Genomic DNA, 20,126 nt, shown 5'->3' with positions numbered 1-20,126 from the left:
TCAAATCAGTACAACTTTATTTCTTTCCATTTCAAGTTTAATTGCTTTTTTCAGAAGCATCATAAGCAGCACTGAAGGTAAAAACAACACATGACAGAACAAGTCTTGAGCACTTCATCTGTGAGCATGTAAGTAGTTTTTTTAACAGTCATATAAGGCAAAAGAAAAAAAACCCACCAAGCCTCATTTTCCACCTCTACCTTCCCATGTTTACCTTAAAGGGAAAGGCCCAGCATTCTGCTTTTGCTTTACATTCGCCCTGAGCAGCTACTTGTAAATCATTCCTGCCTACAGACACAAGCAACTGAACATACATATATTGGACCTATGTTAGCGACCCTACAGTAGAAGTACAGTAGATAACACTACACGTCAACCTAATACTTTTTAACATAAAACACAAGTAGCCTTCACTGAAGTATTTGCATCTCCTCATTAACAGAAGACGTTTCCAATTTCACTCCTGGGAAGACAGAAGTAGAGCTCTGCAGAGGGATTTACTTATTTTAAACAACTTCTCCACAGTCTAAAAAGTTGCTTCCTCTACTTGTCTGCCACACAATAATGGAACAAATCTCCACTATGAGTGCCTTACATCTTAATTTTATGCCATATTATCAAATTATTGGACAGATCAAACAACATATGGACAGTTCTCCTAAGCTTACAGTCTTATCAGTATTTGACACTAAAATGACCTGAGGGTGCTGCTACAGCAGAGGCCATTAAAATCCTAAAGGTTCATTCTCTAGGGGACATAAGTGTGATCAGTAAATCTGATGGCAATACGCCCATTAAATTGTGATATTTCTAGTGTAAAGGAAGGAAAGAAAGAGGGTCTCTACAAGAACTAGTGTTCATCCTCTGGGGACTAAGAACAGCCACAGTAAATTTTACTACAATGAGGCCATTATAGCCTAACAACGCATGACAAATAGTCTGAGACCTCTCTGTTCGTTTGACATTCAAGGGGCGCTATCAAATTACAAAAACAAAAATGTCTCTGGATGCAAAAATATGAACCAAGAAATTAGAGCAAAAAAACACAGGATGTAGCACTCATGTATGCAAGTGCCTCAACAGTGCTCCTTTCTACAGCTATATCAATGCAGACTCATTTTAGATAATCAGCCCAGTGCAGGCAACGCCAGGTGTAAGTCTGAATGGGATCCTGGGCCATGTCTAATGCTGTCAAAGAAGATGTCCTGTGTTTTGTCCACCTAAGTCTTCTTTAGGAAAACAAATGATCTGATCAATTTCAGGAGTCACTGTATGCTACTTGATTTGTATACCAATAACATTAGTTTCTAAACTTAATCTTTTTTTTTTTTAACCAGGAGCTTTAGTATTAAGAAGCTGGTGAAAAATAATCAAAATAGCTTTATCTTTTGTTACCATGTATAAAATCACACTCGCTGCGTATGACGAGAACCTTTGGCACAAATATCTTACCTTCCTTTCTGGTTGTAGCTCTAGTGGGTCATTTAAGTAATCATAGGTATCTTATCACTTGGACTGAGACCAGCGCTAACAAAACTTAAGGACATTGCTCCTGATGACTTCACCGCAAACTAATAAAACTGGTACATTCTGGTACATTTTCATTTCAGCCATACACAGAGAGAAAGCAATCAGTCATCTTGAAAATACTGAAAAATAGTAATTTTTGCAAACAACAGCCAGAGCACCAGAGCGGTGAGCATGAACCATTCATTCAAAGAGCCTTACAACTAAAACTAGACAGGTAAAGCTAAACAGGGCTGAAAAGCTACAGAAAACTGCAGAGGTGGTGAAAAATATTTTCCTTGCAACAAGCCACATATTTCATATTTAACTAATTGTTATAAAAACACACTAATAAGGCAGCTTTAAGATGCACAACCCCTCATGGCCACTGTGTGTGTTGCAAGATCCCTTCAAAAATTCTCTTGTGAAATGCAAAGTATCTGCCCCCCCTCCCATAACATACTTTTAATAACTAATGTCACTTTGAATAACATCTGACAAAGTAATGAAAACACATTAAAACCTTGTGGCTCACACAGAGGTGCAGCATGTTTGCTTATCCAACGTCAGCTTCACTCACACTACTCCTTCTTTGCAAGCAGTAAATTCAAATTCCACACCTCAGTAAAGTATGGGTGGGAACACAGATTTAAAGTTTCATGTCCTTCTGCAGATTATGTTTAGGGAACTAGCTAATCCGCAAAACCCTAACATTCACTTTCTCTGGGCTACAACATGTGCTTATTGGGGAAATCTACTACATTTTTTTTATTCTATTTAGTCTAAAATTAGTGGCAATTTGTTGTTGTTGGAATTTCTTAGGCAACAAGTTATTATCCTTTTTTATATATTTGAGAAAGCCAGGATATTAAGAGGATAAGATTAACCCTGTCAAGTATTAAAGACATTTTCCTCTTGTGCGCACAAAACTGCTCATCCAGTGTTTAGCCCTCAGACACACTCAAGGTGTGGTAAGAGAACCACAAAGCAAATTTTCTCTTTGACATAACTCAGCAGGTTTGACTACTGCTTCAAGATCATGACAACATCCAGACTGAGTCATAAAGAATTACCTTCAGCCACAAGCCCTGCAACAAATGGTCTAAACCCCCCAGAGTCCTGATCTCATCATCTTGGAATCAGGTCTGGGATTACACGAAGAGACAGAAGACACTGAGAATCTAAATCTACTGAAGAACTGGGACAAGTTCTCCAAAAACTGTGCATAAGTTCATCCAGGAGAACTGGTTTAATGCGAAAGTGTTGGACTTCTGTAAAAAGTGTGCATGGGTTCAGCTTTATTCCTTTTATCTCTGTACATTAACTCTAGCTTTCCTTCTGGAAATTCCTTCTCCGTTTAATACACTGTGCAAAATAATGTCCTGCATTTAAGTGTTACAGCCTTTTTTCAAACACTTTCACCGTCTTTCTGTACATCTTCCCCTCTGTTCTCACTAACTTAAGAAAACCTGCACTGGTTTTAATTGATTCTGTACGAAATCTCTCTAAAACTTTCTCTAAAATTTACTCTGTGTTCAGTCTGAAAACATCTATAGAGGGACAGTGGAAAAAAAAAAAAGCGCAAAATACTTGCAAACAATAAGAGGTGAGGTGGTGACATGCAACATGAGTCCATTAAATTAGTTCAAGCCAAGTGCGAGTGCAGAAAAGAACTCCTGGTAATAAACAAAAAGTCTGACTCTGTATCTCTGAGCTGGTCACGGACTTCCCAAAGTATCCATAGTAGCGTATGCATCCATTTCATCACTGCAGCTTCTTAAGAGTTGTCCATGTACTGTGTCGTGTCCTGAAGAGGCACTGACGCTGATGACCTGTATGACGTAACACATGGTACCGTTATATTTGGGACATCCCGGTCTGACGGAGAGGAAGGGCCGAGCAGCTCAGCGGAGGATTAAGGATGTTTTCACTTTCAAAGCAGCAGCTTTGATCCCGTGCCAAAGTCTAACCTCTTCACCAGCCTGCAATGCAACACACAGACAGTTTCTTTAGTCAGTCCTGCTTTACTCACAGGATTTTAACATAAAACATGCTTACGTCAGACATAATTTGAAGCCCTATGCTGGGTTCAGATTACAGAAATGTAAAATAGGATAGCATTACGCAAATACAAAGGAAAAATTCAGATATACTCCTCTTTCTTCTCAGACATGCACCACACTTCAAGATTTTAAAATTTTGGCACATCACAGTCTACAGAATATGAAACTTGTCATACCAGGGGGAGCAGTGCACCAGCTCACAAGGTTTCACAGAGAAGCAGATACAAATAAAATGAAGACTGCAGTGCAACAACTTGCTAAAATGCTACCCAAAAAAAACAGAAAGCAGAAGGCTAAATAACATCTGGATGAGAAAATGGTTAGTCCAAATAGGTTGTGTCTAGCTTTAATATCTGTCTGCCAGCTAAAATGAGCCTGATCCAGATTGTATGTAGTCAATATCAAACACGTTTGATATTGTCATAGCAGCCGAAAAGATTCTGCGAGCAATTCTGGAGCTTTAGGACTTCATCTGTAAACCCCTTACTAGACCAAATAACGTTGGCCGAACATCGGTTCACACTGAAGACCAGATTTCTCAGACGTGTCATTATGATGGCCGCACAGTGCAGAACAGAGAACCTTACCCCTTGTTGTAGAGTCCATTGGTAGGATGGCTGTCTGAGTTGTTCTGGCCCACTGCCACGCCCTGTCCACCAGTTCTGCGACTAGCTGTCTGCTCGTTGACATAGTCCCGACACGATGCCAGCTTAGACTCCAGGTTCTGCAAACAGTGATTTAAAAAAAGTTTTTTTAAATTCTTCTGTAAACTCTTTAGTCTGCTGTTGTACCACAGCAACAATTCTACCATCCCTGTGTTGCTAATGTTTAAAACCAACACATCTGTTATCATGAGGCATTAAGACAAATCTAATCTGCAGCAATACTGTCACCAAAATACAACTGGAACAAATTGTCTTTATTTTTGTGTTTTCGATCACTTAGTGCAAAGTAAACACAAGGCACAGTTGAGCCAAATGACAATGACATTCAAGTTATACATTGTGTTTGTTCTAAAGATTACCATGAGCTCTTCAGTGGACACAGCTTGCATTGCGTTTAACAGACAGAACACAATCAGAAGCATCCTGTCGCATCACATGATGCGTTATTGGTTTAAAAAGCTTAAACATGGATCTTACCCCGACTTTCCTCAGGAGCTCTCCAACAATGTTCAAAGCAGAGATTCTCGCTGACGTGGTGAGGGGAGTCGCTGAAAGGCTTTCACCTGGAAATGAAGCAACTGATGAAGACAAGCACCTCAATGGACAAAAGGGATGAGCACAGCTAATTAGCCTGGGGTATAAATTCTGGTGCATTGGTTCATACTACATACCAGCCCCTACACAAATAAACAGTAATAAATAAAAATGCATATTGATGACAATTTGCAGTAGAAACATTCAGTAGTATTACTGTTTACTTTGCCGGGTACGCCGGCTGATTTTAAGTTTCAATCAACAGCTCATTAGCTTTTTTCTGTTTATGGAAATGTTTTGTATCCAGAAGCGTCTTCACTACTACAGCAACGTGTACTGTCAACTATGTATACACATTAATATTTGTCACACTGGAAAAAAAAACACATTGTAAGTACAAAACAGAAAGTTCTAATTGATAAGAACCTCTTTTGGATTTTTGATTCTGGACAGTCAGTGCACTCAAACTAAAGTTTAAAGACTGGAATAAACAAAACAAACATTTTGAAAGTGTCAGGAACATTCTTGCATCCCCAATGGAAATGACACTCTTGGATATAAAGGTGTGTCTCATAATAGCACCACATGCATGAACTAACCTCTGCTGACAGAGGGTGGTGGGGTGGCGAAAGGCTCTGTGGAGGCTGGGGGTCTGGACGGTGTGGAGGGAAGGGGCTGGTTAGAGGAAGAAGATGCAGTTTTGTCTTCTGTTGTTTTGTCTGGGGGGGTGAGAGGTGGAGTGGGCAACCCAGTGGAGGACGAGGAAGAAGGCTCTTTGACTGTGCTGCTGATGGACGGCTTCCTGTCCTGTACCTGCTGCTTTTGCTGCACCGCAAGCTCCTGCCTCAGGTCTGTCACACAAACGCAAACAAATAGAGGGCAGTTACAGACATGAAATGAAGACCTTTGAAACCATGTAACAAACTTCTAAACAATAAGGAAGGATTTTAAACCAGGTGATCAAATAGATCAGTGAGGACCAGTCCCTACTCAGTGCATGTAACTCATACAGGTGTGGGGCCAAAAACTTTCTTGAAAAGAGTCAAATAAGGTGTTCCAATGTTTAGATTAAAATTAGTTGGTGTGGACTGATTTATACACAGACAGACAAGGTAAATATCAGGCACACCACTGCGACCAATGAAGATCTTAAGTTGCACTTGACAGATTTTTGGTTGCACTTACAATGTGAACCTTTCTTTTTTTTTTTGACCACCCCTAATTTTTGATTCCATCAGTTGAGTGTTTGGATTATACAAGCTTGTCATATTTGCCCACTTATTACATCATCTCACACAAGCAAAACTCTACCTCTGGCTTCATCCTTCAGTCTCTGGACGGACTCTAAAAGATTCTCCTTCTCATCCAGCTCGCTTTCAAGGAAGGCGTTTCTCTCTATAACTTGGTTCATTCTCTGCTCAAAATCCTCCAGTGACATGATAGTCGCCCTGAAAGAGACAGAGTACCAGAAAAAACACAGGGAGGTGTTACTGTGAGTTGTGAAATCATGTCATTTCATCCCTAATAAAGTTGATATGTTATTTACTGTGTTCTACTCAGAAAAATAACTAACTTATACTCATGCTGATCTCTTATTCAGAAACACTTCACTGTATAATTGTCTCATAAAGCACCTGTTTCATTTTTCTGCAATCTCACTATTTGTACTGTAAACCTTGTACTGTGAAAAGGCAGCTGGTGAAGCAACAGATCATGTATACGTCCTTCAAAGTTAAAAATTAGTCAAACTTTCGACAGTAAAGGGAAAACACAGTGACCATTATGGACCAGCTGCTTCGTTCCCCTTTGCTTTTACTGCTACTTAGCCCCACAAACACGGCTAAAGGTTGTTTAATCTGACTGTGAAAGTCACATGGATATAAAGTTACTTTATTAATCAAATTTTTAGAATCATAGAGCTTTAGCCCCTCTAATGTGTTGAAGAGGATTAGTCTCCTGACCTCTTGGCCCTCTCCAGGTCATCATTGGCCTGCTCCAGCTCTCTGATATATTTGTGAAGCTGGTCTCTGATGGCAGTGGTTTCAGCCAGGTCTCCCTCCAGGTGGGAAATTTGCCGGCAGGCCTCAGAGTGCTGCGTCTCATATTTATCCTGGCAGCAGTCAGGAGAACATAGAAAAAAAACGGAGAGAATGTGAACCAAAAAAAGTCAGAATATGAAAGCTGAAGAAAATGAGGAGAAGTGACTGGCTAAATATTGAGATTAAGCTTGAACTTCCACAAATATTGAAGAGGATAACTTTCAGCTTCAAAGCATAGGCTTAATAGCCATGAATTTCCTAAAAAAAACAAAACAAAAAAAAAACTGTCACAAACCATAATCCTAGTGATTAAAATGAAAGTCAGCTGATTAAAGATGTCATACTAGCTCATTTAAAAACCCATTCCCAGAACCAACACCCTCCGGTGCACATACAGAATAACTAAACAGAAGAAAAGATGACTTGTTTTTCTGCTGCACTGTGTTAAGCTTCAGCATGCTTTGCCCAAATTCAATGAATTTTCTGCATACTGCACACACGTTCTGTAAGATGCAGCCCTTTCACTGCTCAGACAGCATCTACCATTTTAGTTGTATATGTTGTAGTACCTGGATTTTAAGATCAGGTATAAAGTATCTCTGACTACACCCCAAAATTGGCCATCAAGCCTGAACTTAACAGCAAATATCAAAGTGTGGATTTTTGTGTGTGTATTCTCTCACCACAAAACACATAAGTTTGTTTTTGGTCTGTGTATCACAATCATCTAATAGTTTACAGTGGTTAACAAAAGTTACTATGAATGAGGACTGACGTGGGCTTTCTACATTGACACAGAAACAAAGAACTGATGCAGCTACAGAAATAGCTTCTTATATTAAGCAGTTTAAAAGCAGCAACCAGCAGCTGAATCACAAGAGACTAGAGCCGATGTGAACTCTTTTAAGCTTCAACTATTGTAACGTTTAAACCAGTATGGAAATTCCTCCATTTTGTTAACAACACATTGATCCATCGCAATATTAAAACCCCAGACAGGTGACGTGAACAACATGTAACTGTGAAATCTTACGTCCTTGTGGTCATGTAGATGTTTCTTTGTGACATACCACCCACCTACACGTTGCTGCAGATGAAGCTCAGCCTCATAGTAATGGCACTCTAATGACAACAGTGCATCAGGGCACAAAACCTCTGGAGAATTTATAGCTTTCCAGTGTTGGGCACCGTTGATAGAGAGTATGTACACATCAAAACACATCCAAAGTCTGGCAGCGACTACTTCTATGGTGAATTATAGAAGGTGTAGACGACCAAAAATTTCTTTCCGCACTTTCTCCTCAAAACAAGCATTCATTTTGAGCGCCACTTGTTTTCTGGTGCATGTGAAGATGTGCTTTCACAAGTTTTGGGCTGTACATAGACCCTTGTGAACTTGACAAAATGTCTTCACACAGACACTTGCGGGTGTGCAGAAAGCACATACAGGTCTTTAGCAGTCTTAGGACAGTGACATGCATGCTAGCAAAGTATGATGTGAGGTTACCAGCCATGGGTATTTGTTATGGCATTGCACATTATTGTTTTTTAACCTCTCTTGCGCTCACAGAATTTTTAAAACCCCAAAAACGGCATTGAGGGCAGCCCTACAAAAGGCAAGCCCTCCACTGAAGCAATGTGAACATAACCCTAAGCTCTAACAAACCAAATCTTCATTTTCCTGCAGCATAACCAGCTCTTTTGAACATTAAATCAAAATGCAGCGCATGTAATGTGTGACACAAACTGGAAGGTGTGCAACTATGTGTTACAATGGCTTGTGCAGCCAGCAATGACCTCACTTTCAGTCCACACAGCATGGCACTAAGGGCACTGCACAAAGAATGATCAAGGCTTTAAGAAACAACATTTTTTTCCCAAACAAACTATAACTCCAGTATGTTTTTTGTCTACATATTTTGATAAAGCCTGTTTTTGCTTTTCAATCGAAAAGAAAGAAGAGGTTCATTCTTTCTTTTAAAATGCCAATGCACTATGTTTTTAGCAGCGGGATAATCTAATGATATTTTTAAAAGGAGGAGACTGCGGGCCGAACAAACTGTGACTGGAATGGGTCTTATGGGAAGTACTGCCATCCCCTCCAGACACAGTGACTGCAGGAGTCATCAGCTGCCTTTTTCTGCTCTGAATCAATCCTCTGTGAAAGTGAGTGTGCGTGTTCAGACAAGAGAACCAGTGAAACCCATTTACTGCAGGCAAACCAGTGCCATAAAACATGACCTGCTATCAGCTGACACATATGAAAATCCCCAGTTAGATATACATGAAAGTTGGCTGGTTGGTTCGATGTAATTTAAAATGCCTTTGCAGCTCTGGACATCCCTTTAAGGTTTACACTTTAATGTAGGTCATAAAACCATGTTGAGACAATTAATTGTACATAAGACGCTTGTCAAAGCCTTCTGGAGGAATACATTACATGGCTGCTACATCTATCCTTGTGCAATGAGACTCAACTGCCTTTTCCCATCAACAATTCACCTTTTGAAATGTCTCATTTATTTAACTTAGAGTTTGATATTTAATATCTTGTGCGGTTTAAATCTTTTCTCTCCATCTTAGTTCTGAGTCTTGGTTTATAGTGTTTTGATGATAGTTAGAAATTTAATACGGAGATTATTTGAATTTTCTGCCAGACTCTAATAACTGATAATGTCTTCTGTACCTTGTAGTTTTCCAGCTCCATGCGCATGCGGTTATTGGCAGAAAGGAGCTCCCGGTTTCGCGCCTCACACTGTTTCAGCTCCGTCTCCAGCTCAACCTCATAGTCCCGACTCATCTGCTGAAACTCCTGCAGTTCCTCCTGGGCTTCCTCCGCACTGAACACACACACAGATGCAGATTGTAAGCCATGTGTTTATTACCATTGGACTTTTACACAACAAGCATTCCAACTAGTACTTACATTGGTTTATTAGTTAGGATTTTCTGGTGTTATATAGAAATAAACACACATAATTACACTCTGGTTTGAAGAAAAACAGAAAGACAAAGATGCTGTTTAAGAGGAAAATGTGCCAGAATTCATGTAAACCACACGTATTTGGACTAACAACATAACCTGATCATATTCCACACAATCACAGGGAGAGCTGGGCATTGTGGGTTAAGCACAAGAGTTTTCAAAATGTGTTTAATAGAAATACACAAAAAGGTTTTTAATTGTTTGCACAGCAGGAGTGTCTGCAGACAAGCATTTGTATTAACTGACTGTGGGAAAAGAGAACCGATACTTATTTACAGATCTCTGGAAGTCCTGAAAGATTATACGTTTTTCTTCTGTTGTGCACAAGTTGCTATCTTGTTTGCTCAGCATATTGACTTATATAACAATAGAAAAACTATTACTTTTCAGAACATCAGCTGCTCTGTGATTTATTCAGAGTGCCTTAAAGGTAACGAGACACCTCCAAAAACATGAAATACTGCAGCAAGCTTTCACAAAGGGTCCTTCTTTACCAGAAAAAGATAACAGTCCAGGGAAAATAGCATGTGGGGCTTTTAATATGTTCATATCTAAAATGCATAACTATAAGGTGACAGTGTTAATATGTGGCCCAACTTTATGTGAACACAGTTGAACCCGTTTCTGCCTCGCTATATCTTCCTGGTGGAGAAACTACAGGAACATCATGAAATGAATGAAAATGAAAAATACTTTATTCATCCCAGAAGGGAAATTCAATAATTGAATTGAAAAATAATTCAATTGCAATTCAATCATTGCAAATGCATGTAGATCTTTTTAAAACAACAAACAAGGGACACACCTCTGTTGGTGCCTGGCAGCCTGTTCCTTCCAGTACTCCAGCTCTTCCTCCAGGGACCCAAACTCTGGAGGCTCCGGATCCCCCATCTCCGGTCTAGGCTCTTCTGTCACAACCCAACACGCCTGCGGTTAATTTTACATCAAGGCATTTAGTCAAGTTTCGATTAGCATAAATTACTATCGTTGAATTTTGGGTCAATGTTATACCGGCTAGTGGAGAACTCATCATTTACAATGTGAATATTCACGTTATTCGGCAAATCCGTAACCCATCAACCAGCAAAGGCGTGACATAACTTCTCAGCTTCCACAGTTTGATCGTCACAACTATCTGGCTGTGCTTAGTTAGGAAGGATACCGGTATTACTGGGAGAAAAAGTTTCAACCTACAATAAATACTGTTTATTTGAATATTGGATTTATGCCGAATTGAAGTATATATTCGGTTCGTCCACATAACAGCTTCATGTACGTCAAATTCAATAAATATAACTCAAGCAACACCAGAGATAAATTGTGTACAAAATGTATACGGAGTCTGGCCACCGTTAGCTGAAGCAAAAAAAAAAAAAAACGGGAACCTAAAGTAGAAGTTACTAAAAAGGTAACGGAAAACTTAAACCCGTGTTTTGTTTATTAGAAGCAACGCCTGTTTGTATACACATTGCAGAAGCTTAGCTACTAAACCCAAAACTTAGTATAAGAAAGTCAGACGAATTCAAACACATTAAAGCGAGCTAGCTCGGCTAACGGCGTTAACCATTTAAATCCCAGCTGTGACAAACACACCGCTACTACAATTTACACTCAACAGTTGGCTTAGTTCGACGCAAAGTTAAGCGATTTTATATTTTTCTAGGTCTTCCACATATGTTCATATTACTACCAACAACGTTTGACGGGTAATTTTAAAGACAAATCGATAAAATAAAACTATTTGACGGACTTGCCTTGAGTGGGACACCACAAAGTTGCTACTGCTTCGGGAAGACGTCGAACAATAAATGTTGCCATTCATATTGTCCGGACCGATTGACCAATCACAAGTTACATGACAGCCTCGTTGCCTAATACGATTAGTCAACTACCTGTCAATCACACAGTGATAGGCGGGATCAGGATTATCGTCCAATCAGAGGGCTACCTGCATAACCGCACAGTCTAGGCGTTTTGATGGATTACCAGAGGGTGGTGCTGCCTTCCAGTGCTGTGGGAAACTTGTGCTTATTTTTAATATAATATGGAAATCAATTGTTTATTTATGCCTTTTGCGGACAGGGGGTTTATGTATTAGGCTACAAACTGCTTCCTATCACTCAGCAAAATCTTTGAATTATGTAGACAAAAAGTTCAGATCAAGGATTTTCATATCATTTGTGAGATGGTGCAAACCACAGTGTAGTGATAACAGCATCAAACTACTTGCCAAAGAATTGTACTGTTTTTTTATTTTATTATTTACAAATCACATATATGTGTACAAAGTATGCTGTTTTCCTTTCAAAATACCTGCCAACTACCTTTAATATTATTTAACAGCACCAAAAAAAAAAAAAAAAAACTTTTTTGTGTATTTTATAGTACAAAATTGTGAAAAAACATTGCTCAACAAGAAAGTGTGTCGCATTTTAAATCCTCTACTCCCACCCACAACCTTCCTCCTGTTATGCATCTGCTCACTTGCATGGTGGTTATGCTTCTGAGGGTGACTGAAGGAGAGTGTGTTAAATGGCACCTGACAGCATCCTTGACTCTGATTGGGGAATTCCACTTCCTGTCAGTGGGGTCAGAGGTCAAACTGGGTCAACTCTGTCCTTTTCAGAGGGATTAAGCAGGCCTATCTGATCCTGGTTAATCCACACGCACCATCACTAGAGCATAAAGCCGTTATACACACACACACACACACGCAAACTCCAATCCACTGTGTCCTTGCTTCATATCTGGACTACATGTTTTCACTGAGTCTTGTCTACACTGACAGCAGATTACAAACATCTGCGACCTTCACTGACATTAGAGGGAATTTAGTTAAAGGGATAGTTTTCGTATTTTTAAAATATTCTTATTTACTTTTCTTTTCAAGAGGGAGATTTTTTTTTTTAAAAATGAACATTGTGTTTGAACTCTGACCTGCAGTCATGATGTGGTTAGCCTAGCTTAGCATCAAGAGTGGAAGCTGTAAGCCACACTCTGCCCAACATTAACCCCGCTGAGCACCTAATAACATTATCTAGTTTAATTTGACGGAAAAGAAAAAGATTTCAGTTCTGTGGTACAACCAACTTTGCAAGCATATGCCTGGCAGTAATGTCTTAACTCTGTGGCTAGAATGCTGCTTGCCATATAGAAAGTATTCATCTACTTTACTTCAGCAAAGCAAGTAATAGCACTCCATTATGAAAAAAACTCTTGTATTCAAAAATGTTCTTAAGTAAAATTATCTGTAAAATTCACTTCACACATAATTAGTTTTCACCACTGGTATTGTATTACTGGATTCTTATTCCTAACACATCAACAGCATTTAAGTGTTGTATGTTGTATGTAAAACATTGTATGGCATTACGCACATTTATAGCCATGCTAGCAGGATGGTCGTGTTGATTGAAATATCTCAACAACTACTGGACTGATTGCTGTCAGACATTGTGTAGATGTTCACAGTTGCCAGCAGGTGAATCCTACTGTTTACCACACCATAAGGTTCACACAGGCCCACTGTCTGTGGAGGTGAAATGATGCAGATAGCCCAGCAGTGGGAAATGCAAAGATTTTGGTTGATCCTAAAATGTGAACAAGTATGACAAGTGGATGAGGGGTCCAATTTATTTATATATCAATTGAATTTCCCTTCTGGGATGAATAAAGTATTTTTCATTTTTCATTTAGAAAAAATTGTTCCCAGCATCCATTATTCCTAATGGCTGGCTTGTTTTCCTATTTTTGGTTTTGAGTGAAATGTCCAATTGTTGGATGGATGAAATTTGTGCAAAACTCAAAATGTGTGTTAAATCCAGCACTTTGCTCCCTTGACATTTCTATTAGCATCACAAATTTCCCATTAGCGTCAGCTGTAGTTTGTGTTTAGTGCGGTTAGCATGTTGACATTAACATTTATCTCATTACATTATCACATCAAGTTCAGCCTCGCAAAGCAGGCATGGTCACAGATTCTTGGTCTTCAGTTACCAGGTATTGTCTGTCTACATTAAGTGTTTCAATTAATCTTAATCTTCTCCAGGAGCTGGTTCAACACCTTGTCTGTGCTACAATCTCATTGTTCATGGCTTAGCTCTGACACAATTTCCCCATCAAATCTCGTTCAAATCTGTGCTCATGCCGTAATCCCATCTACTAAACAGAATAGAACAGAGCTGTTTGATCGGTTTATTGGTTTCAGGTTGACTGTCTGGACCTTTGTCAATAGGACATATGAGAGTTCCAACAACAAAGAAGCATCCTAGTTATGAAAATATCAAAGTACCAGCACAACAAAATATTTGAGGTTCTCACAGTTTGCTGTAAACCAGTCACCCTACTCCTAAAATATGAACTTTTGTACACTGCTTTGAAAAATATTGAACATTCTTTGAGGTTTAATGTTTGTTTTTATACACAGAAAAAAAGAAATCAGTGTTGTTATTCAGTCAACAGTTATCTACTAGAAGGGCTGCACCCAAATCAAGTACAATTTTTCAGCTTTTATCTTCGGGTATAGTATGGGTATATCCAGCAATACAATCATCAAATCTCTTTGATAAACAATAATTAAAGTGTTTAAGCTTTGCTAAAAATAAACGAGTGAGTTATGAGTCTGGCTCAGGTAAGTGATGCGGTACACAATAAGGTATCTGGGCTGATGGCAACCTATTAGATGGTTCAAGTAAGAGGACAGGATTGAGATACTGTATCTTTACATCTCAAACATAGGAGACACAACACAAGTAGGATGCATGGATACATATCTTTTGCATTTTTTACATTATGGGCTTGTTTGATTAAGTATGCTGAGCATATTGTTGGACTTTTCAGGGAAATGTACTTAATTGCTTTTTTATGGAGAGTTAGAGTAAGTTAAGTAGTTTACTTATATTAAACCACAGTCAATAGACAGTAACTAAAGCTCAGTAAGGGCTTTTCTTTTGTTTAATCTCAACAAATATGCTGCAGAAACAGTATATCTGTAGTTGTAGAGTGACATATTTGAGCTTTACAGGAGCGGATACCTGGATTTCATAAAGTTTTTGACAAATCTGCTGTAGTTAATACCCCCTGCTTCCAGTCTTTTGGCTGTGGGCTATTTAGTGTTTAAATTTTCTCTTCTAACTGACAGCAATTAAAGAGCAATTAAAGCCAATATTTCCTGAAAAAATATCTCCGCCTTTGTCCAGCACAGACTAACATATCTAAAATTACTGCAAATCTTCACCACCCCCAGAGGATGCCACCAAATGATATCTTTCTTTCATCAAGTGCCACCACCACAACCAGTTTTCTCACTTGTGACAAAGTGTTGAAAACTCCTGTAAATCTGATAGAGAAGTTCATTATTTCCTTCTGTTTCTGTTGGCCACACTGACCTTTCCTCTAGCACCATCATCAGACATTTTCAAAGTTCTTTTGGGCAGAATATTGAGCACAGTCACACTCCCCAAATGATGAACCTTTTTGATTTTCTGACATCAGCCTTCAGTGTATCCCAAAAGAAATTCAGTTTAAATACGCACAAAAATATATACATACACACCTCATTGTATTGATTGTTACTAATGACTGTTACCAGTCTGCCAAACACTGCAAGCTCACAGACCTGTTGTCAGGGCAGTTTTGTCATCAAGAAAAGGCACGACAGGCGTTAAGTGGAAAATCAAGCCCTTAAATGTGGTCTCAGTCGCTGCAATGCACCGTGGGCTCAATTCAAACCAGTGCCACCAGCACAACAACCAGCCACGGCCTTCTATCACAACTGAACTGCCCATTATGGCCATTGGCCCAGTCTCATTTCAGCTGAAACCATTGAGGTTTAGCGTCAAAGTCATCATTTTTGCATCATTGCTGCTGTAAACAATGTGTAGCAAGCTTTAGCACTTGGCCCTAAACTTCACTTTGGCCATTTTGGTGTTGGTCCAGAGAGGAATATATCAACAACTCAGTCCGGATACGCTCCCTGAGGATGAATCCTGTAAATCCTGGTGACCTCCAGCAGCTTTGTTAGGCTAATATATTCTCTTTGATAGAACAAATGTGCAGATCTAATAAACTGACTGACCTTCACGCTCCCCTGAGGATGAACCCATTTCATTTTAATGACCCTCCTGACCTTTTCTCCAGGACACCCTCAGGAAAAGATAATACTTTTTAGCTCTAGCACTGATGATGCTTTAAAAGTAGAATAATTCTTTATATATTGTTTGTCTTAGCCAACACTTTATGGGTTACAATTAAGACTACAGCTTGTTTATGGTTTTAGATCGTCTTATTGTAATGCATTGGGTGTTTCTTTGGTCTGTTTAGCTGTCTGGAATTACATTTTCATAACTTTCGAGGGCTTGCACCTGACATTTAGAGTCAAAAAGAATCTTAAAGCGCTGGATCTCACTCTCCACTCTTAATCACAGTGGCCTTTGAAATCTACATCAGTGACTTAAAGACACTGTTTTCATTCACTCTTCAGCTTTCAGCTCTCCACAGTGCTTTGAGTTTGTGGGTGCTGGTTTACCAAATTGAAATAACCCCTCTGTCCTGCTGTCAAAGCTCAAAGGCCTGGATGACAGACGCTGTGTCCTCCTCCCCTATTTAGTTTTCTCGCTGGGCTTTTTGCTTCTTTCTGGCCAGTCGGGCCTCACGCATCTCCTCCAGAGTTTTACGGGGGTCCATGACAAATGCCAGAGCCACGGCGGCAGTGCCATCACCATTCTGCCGTGAGAAACACAAGAAGGTGGCCCACAGGAAGGCGCAGCAACCCATGAAGGCCGTTCGCATGTGCAACGGCATCAGGACAAAGTTGAGAAACTGTAAAGAGGCAGCAGAGAAAGGGGCAGGGAAAGGGTCAGACATCATTTCAGGATATCACGAAAATGCCAAAGGTTTTCCTCTCAAAGGGAACAGACAGAAATTATTATGGATCTATAGATTTAATGAAATAAAGACTTAGCCGAACTCTGATCTGATTAAATCTTACTCATATACATATTTAGACATATTTTTTTCATTTTTCATCAGTCAAGTGTTACTCGTTTAATAATGTAGACCAAGACACTAGATTTTTTTATTATTATTATTGGAAATTGGTAATAGAAAGCAAATATCCTGTTGTTATTGGAGACAACTTAAATTGTTTGTGTGATCTTAAACTGTAACCTTCCCGCATGCACCAGAGCAACAGGCTCTTACAAGTACCATTTTAGGTGTGTTAATGCATAGTTGCTGCTGTTATTGTGTTTTATCCACAATTCCATTGTTGTTATACTCTTCAATTTTTGCAGCAAATACAGTCAGACCATGAGTGATGTGCAGTGCTCCATACACAACTGACTGCACACTTACATTAAGCCACACTGAAATGTGTATACACACAGAGGGAGAAAGACAGAAACATAGAAAGATAATTACGGTTGGGAGATCAGTCTCGTTGTTTTCTTATTCCCATTTTCTTTGTGAATTTAGTGTCTGAGAATAGTAGCAGCCAGGTGGTCAGTATCATCCACCACTGGCTGTGGTTTCCTTTGTGTAAATGATCAATACATTGGGAGAGCTGCACTTTTACTTTTAAGCTTTTACTTTCTCATCCTGACGGTGGGGTTCTTTTTGACACTCAATTGATCAAATTTACCACATTTATCAGAAATCTGCAAAACCACTGATTTCAATAGAAATCCTTTTGTTCTTTATTGACTCACAAGAGTCACACAAAATAATAAATTGATTCCAAGTTTACCTGCATGAATGGCCAATACATGAGTCCAGTCTGAAAAGGAAAACAAGAAATGATGAGTGCTTTTAATGTACAAAGTACTTTCACAAGAACTGTTTCTGCTCTCACTGCCTTAAATGATTATAATGAAAGACGCAGTAAAGATCCAGGGCACAGGATGCTCCTTTTTCAACAAATACACCACATCCAAAGTTGTGGAGGTGGACTGTGTACTTTCCCTTTGGGGTAAAGGAGCTTCATCTGTCCTAGCTGTCTGATGATATGCTATATATCCAACATCCCATTTCCTGTTCCATTTTGTGATGAAGTGCCACACGAGTTGGGCTTTGTTCTGGATTTAACGGTACTTTTAGGATGATTGATTGCTTGGAACGTCCATATCAGTGCACCCTAGAACATCTACAAATCATTTAATCTCTAATAGAGCCTTCAGAGATGGTTCATATAAAAAAAGGATACTTTCTGTAAAGTAAGCAATGCTACAATGTAAAATGATTCTGTTCCAAGTAAAAATCATGAGTTCTCAAGTTAAATAAAAGTGCAGTGAAATGTACTTATGAATATTAAAAAGCAGGCTACTTCATGTTGTGCAGCAGAATATCCCCTGTTGGTGTTACACTATCTAATATATGATTATTATTATTGATTTAATGCTCCTTTAAAGGCTGGTGGAGAGTGATGGAGGAAGTTCTATCTGGCCTCCAGTGATGTATAACATAATTTATCCCCATATAGGCTTAGTATAAAGCTGTCACAAGATGTAGTACAGTAAAATATGAAATTTCCTTCTAACATTTAATGGAGTAGAAATCAAAACTAACATTAAAAGTGAAAGAACATTTGAAAAAATTCACTTTCTAAATAACAAGAAAATAATGTTACGTGAGATCAGATCCTAAACTTTATCACATTTAAGAAGTAGGAATTTAAGAACAGCATGACACTGTGATTTGCATTTGGCAGGACTTCAGCACTTAGAAACGTCCGGAACCTCACTGACATTTTTATCCGTTGGCTGTAGTCACGATTGAATTACCCCGCTTGCTCCCGAGCTACTGCGCAAAAGCAGCATCAATCTGTGTTAATCTGGCTGTGAGCTGTCAGCAGCGGCTACCTAGTGCAAAGGGAAGGTGACTTTCTTTCGCTTGATGCTGCCGAGGCCTTTCTTACCTTCCAGGTGTTGAAGAACTTCTCCCTCCAGTCTTCAAAGACATCCTCCTTGCCCTCCAAGAAGCTCACTCCTGCAGGATAGGGAACGCATTTATGTTACCCATTTGTGCGCAATTACGCACAATGTCAGCTGATGCCTCACCTTGGCCTACATGATGTTTGATTGAGCGACAACACTGATAGGATGCCACTTCAACTCCCTAGTGCTTTAAGTCTTATATTCCCACTTACAAACTAATTTATCTTTGAGATTTTGGAATTAGATGTTTTTGGCATCAGGTAATGTTAGATGGATCGTTCATACAAAAGCGTACATCTGAACAGAGGCAGATGGAAGAGGCTAGCTGGAATTTGTGTATGTCTTCTCATTAAATGTGTACTAAAGTCCATGTGCCAACTTACCCGTGTAGAAGACACTGGTGGCCAAGGGCGAAGCGAAGCTTTGGTCCAGCAGGAGTTTGCGGAAAACCATCCCAGCAGACTTTCCAGGGAAACGTCTCTCCAGGGCTCGTAGCCAGAAGTAATTAAAGTTTCCATGGAAACTGATTGCCACAATGGCAACATTGCGAGTGTGTTTCCAGTCCATGCGCTCCTTCTGAGCCATGAGCTGGTGGACTAGGTCACCACCGGCGAATAAGCACCCGTACAAAGTCACATTGGCCAGCCAGGGGAATCGCTTGGCGGCTTCTTTGAGTACAGTTCTTCTCATGTTGGCACGGATGAAGAAGCTGAGGTCCCGCTGGCGCGTACAAGACTGTCTGCCCTAAATGGCTTCAATTCAGCAATCAAGACGCAAGCATAGCAGTTAAATTCATTTGACTAGGCCCTGATGTCACCCGGCTCTCTGACAGGACGCAATCCATCTGTGAGCGGTAATCGGGGAGGGATTATACGTTTCCACCAGCAGCAGGAATATCACACATTATCAGATCTCAGAAGACAACCGCGAAATGCAAATTCTGCCAAAACAAAAGTATCTCAGACAATCTAATCGGCATATTTGCGCTCTGCGTAAAACCAGCCATAGCTCCACTTTTGCCACTTAGAAAGGGTTTCTCTCCTAAAAGTAATGCGTCCTGGAGTTATGCGTGCGTAAAGTCATGCAGTCCAGTCATGATATAAAAGACACAGAGAAGCTTGTCTTTACTGGAACATAAAAATAAATCTAGATCATTCTGTCTGCTCTGACTCGGCGTGTCGATCCTTATGAATCCAGGTGCCTCTCCAAATACAAATCCTGCAGGTCAAGCGCAAATCTAAGGGATTGTCACAGTCTGCTCAGGCGCAGATCCGCGTCTAACTGCGTCACTGACATCAACAGCGACAGTTTACTGCGCAGAGCTCTGCGCTGAGGCGCGATCAGCCAGTCCATGCACCTGAAGATCAGCGCAGTCTAAAACCGCAAGGTCAACATTCCTCCCT

General features: G+C 39.8%; 2 protein-coding genes across 3 annotated transcripts; both read right to left on the bottom strand.

Moving 5' to 3' along the window:
* Positions 1-19: 19 nt before the first annotated feature.
* LOC103376040 (nuclear distribution protein nudE homolog 1-like) lies at positions 20-11,618 on the bottom strand. 2 transcript variants are annotated; one of them, XM_008306384.1, is made up of 9 exons: positions 11,548-11,618; positions 10,599-10,720; positions 9,494-9,647; positions 6,730-6,878; positions 6,080-6,216; positions 5,368-5,619; positions 4,712-4,797; positions 4,157-4,293; positions 20-3,488 (listed from the first exon to the last, which is right to left on the bottom strand). In XM_008306384.1, the coding sequence occupies exons 2-9, from the start codon at positions 10,682-10,684 to the stop codon at positions 3,440-3,442; spliced, it is 1,050 nt and encodes a 349-aa protein (XP_008304606.1). In that variant the 5' UTR covers positions 10,685-10,720; positions 11,548-11,618; the 3' UTR covers positions 20-3,439. The 2 variants fall into 2 exon arrangements, with proteins under 2 accessions (XP_008304606.1, XP_008304607.1); XM_008306385.1 differs by having other exon boundaries at positions 10,599-10,701; positions 11,548-11,597.
* A 4,778-nt stretch (positions 11,619-16,396) lies between these two features.
* On the bottom strand, positions 16,397-19,413 carry mpv17l (MPV17 mitochondrial membrane protein like). Its single transcript, XM_008306381.1, has 4 exons — positions 19,107-19,413; positions 18,705-18,775; positions 17,538-17,567; positions 16,397-16,612 (listed from the first exon to the last, which is right to left on the bottom strand). The coding sequence occupies exons 1-4, from the start codon at positions 19,411-19,413 to the stop codon at positions 16,397-16,399; spliced, it is 624 nt and encodes a 207-aa protein (XP_008304603.1).
* Positions 19,414-20,126: the final 713 nt, after the last annotated feature.

This window comes from Stegastes partitus, unplaced genomic scaffold, assembly GCF_000690725.1.
Source record: "Stegastes partitus isolate 25-593 unplaced genomic scaffold, Stegastes_partitus-1.0.2 Scaffold3649, whole genome shotgun sequence".
In the NCBI taxonomy this organism is placed as follows: Eukaryota; Metazoa; Chordata; class Actinopteri; family Pomacentridae; genus Stegastes; species Stegastes partitus.
This window is presented reverse-complemented; position numbering and strand designations above follow the sequence as displayed.

Excerpts from the sequence above, each read along its gene's own strand:
- mpv17l (XM_008306381.1), bottom strand. The coding sequence starts at position 19,413 with ATGAGAAGAACTGTACTCAAAGAAGCCGCCAAGCGATTCCCCTGGCTG. Across the intron at positions 18,776-19,106 it reads CACCAGTGTCTTCTACACGG|GAGTGAGCTTCTTGGAGGGC; the intron begins GTAAGTTGGCAC and ends CCTATCCTGCAG. Across the intron at positions 16,613-17,537 it reads TGTATTGGCCATTCATGCAG|TTTCTCAACTTTGTCCTGAT; the intron begins GTAAACTTGGAA and ends GCCTCTTTACAG.
- LOC103376040 (XM_008306384.1), bottom strand. The coding sequence starts at position 10,684 with ATGGGGGATCCGGAGCCTCCAGAGTTTGGGTCCCTGGAGGAAGAGCTG. Across the intron at positions 5,620-6,079 it reads ACTGAAGGATGAAGCCAGAG|ACCTGAGGCAGGAGCTTGCG; the intron begins GTAGAGTTTTGC and ends TTTGTGTGACAG. Across the intron at positions 4,294-4,711 it reads AGCTCCTGAGGAAAGTCGGG|AACCTGGAGTCTAAGCTGGC; the intron begins GTAAGATCCATG and ends CACTGTTTGCAG.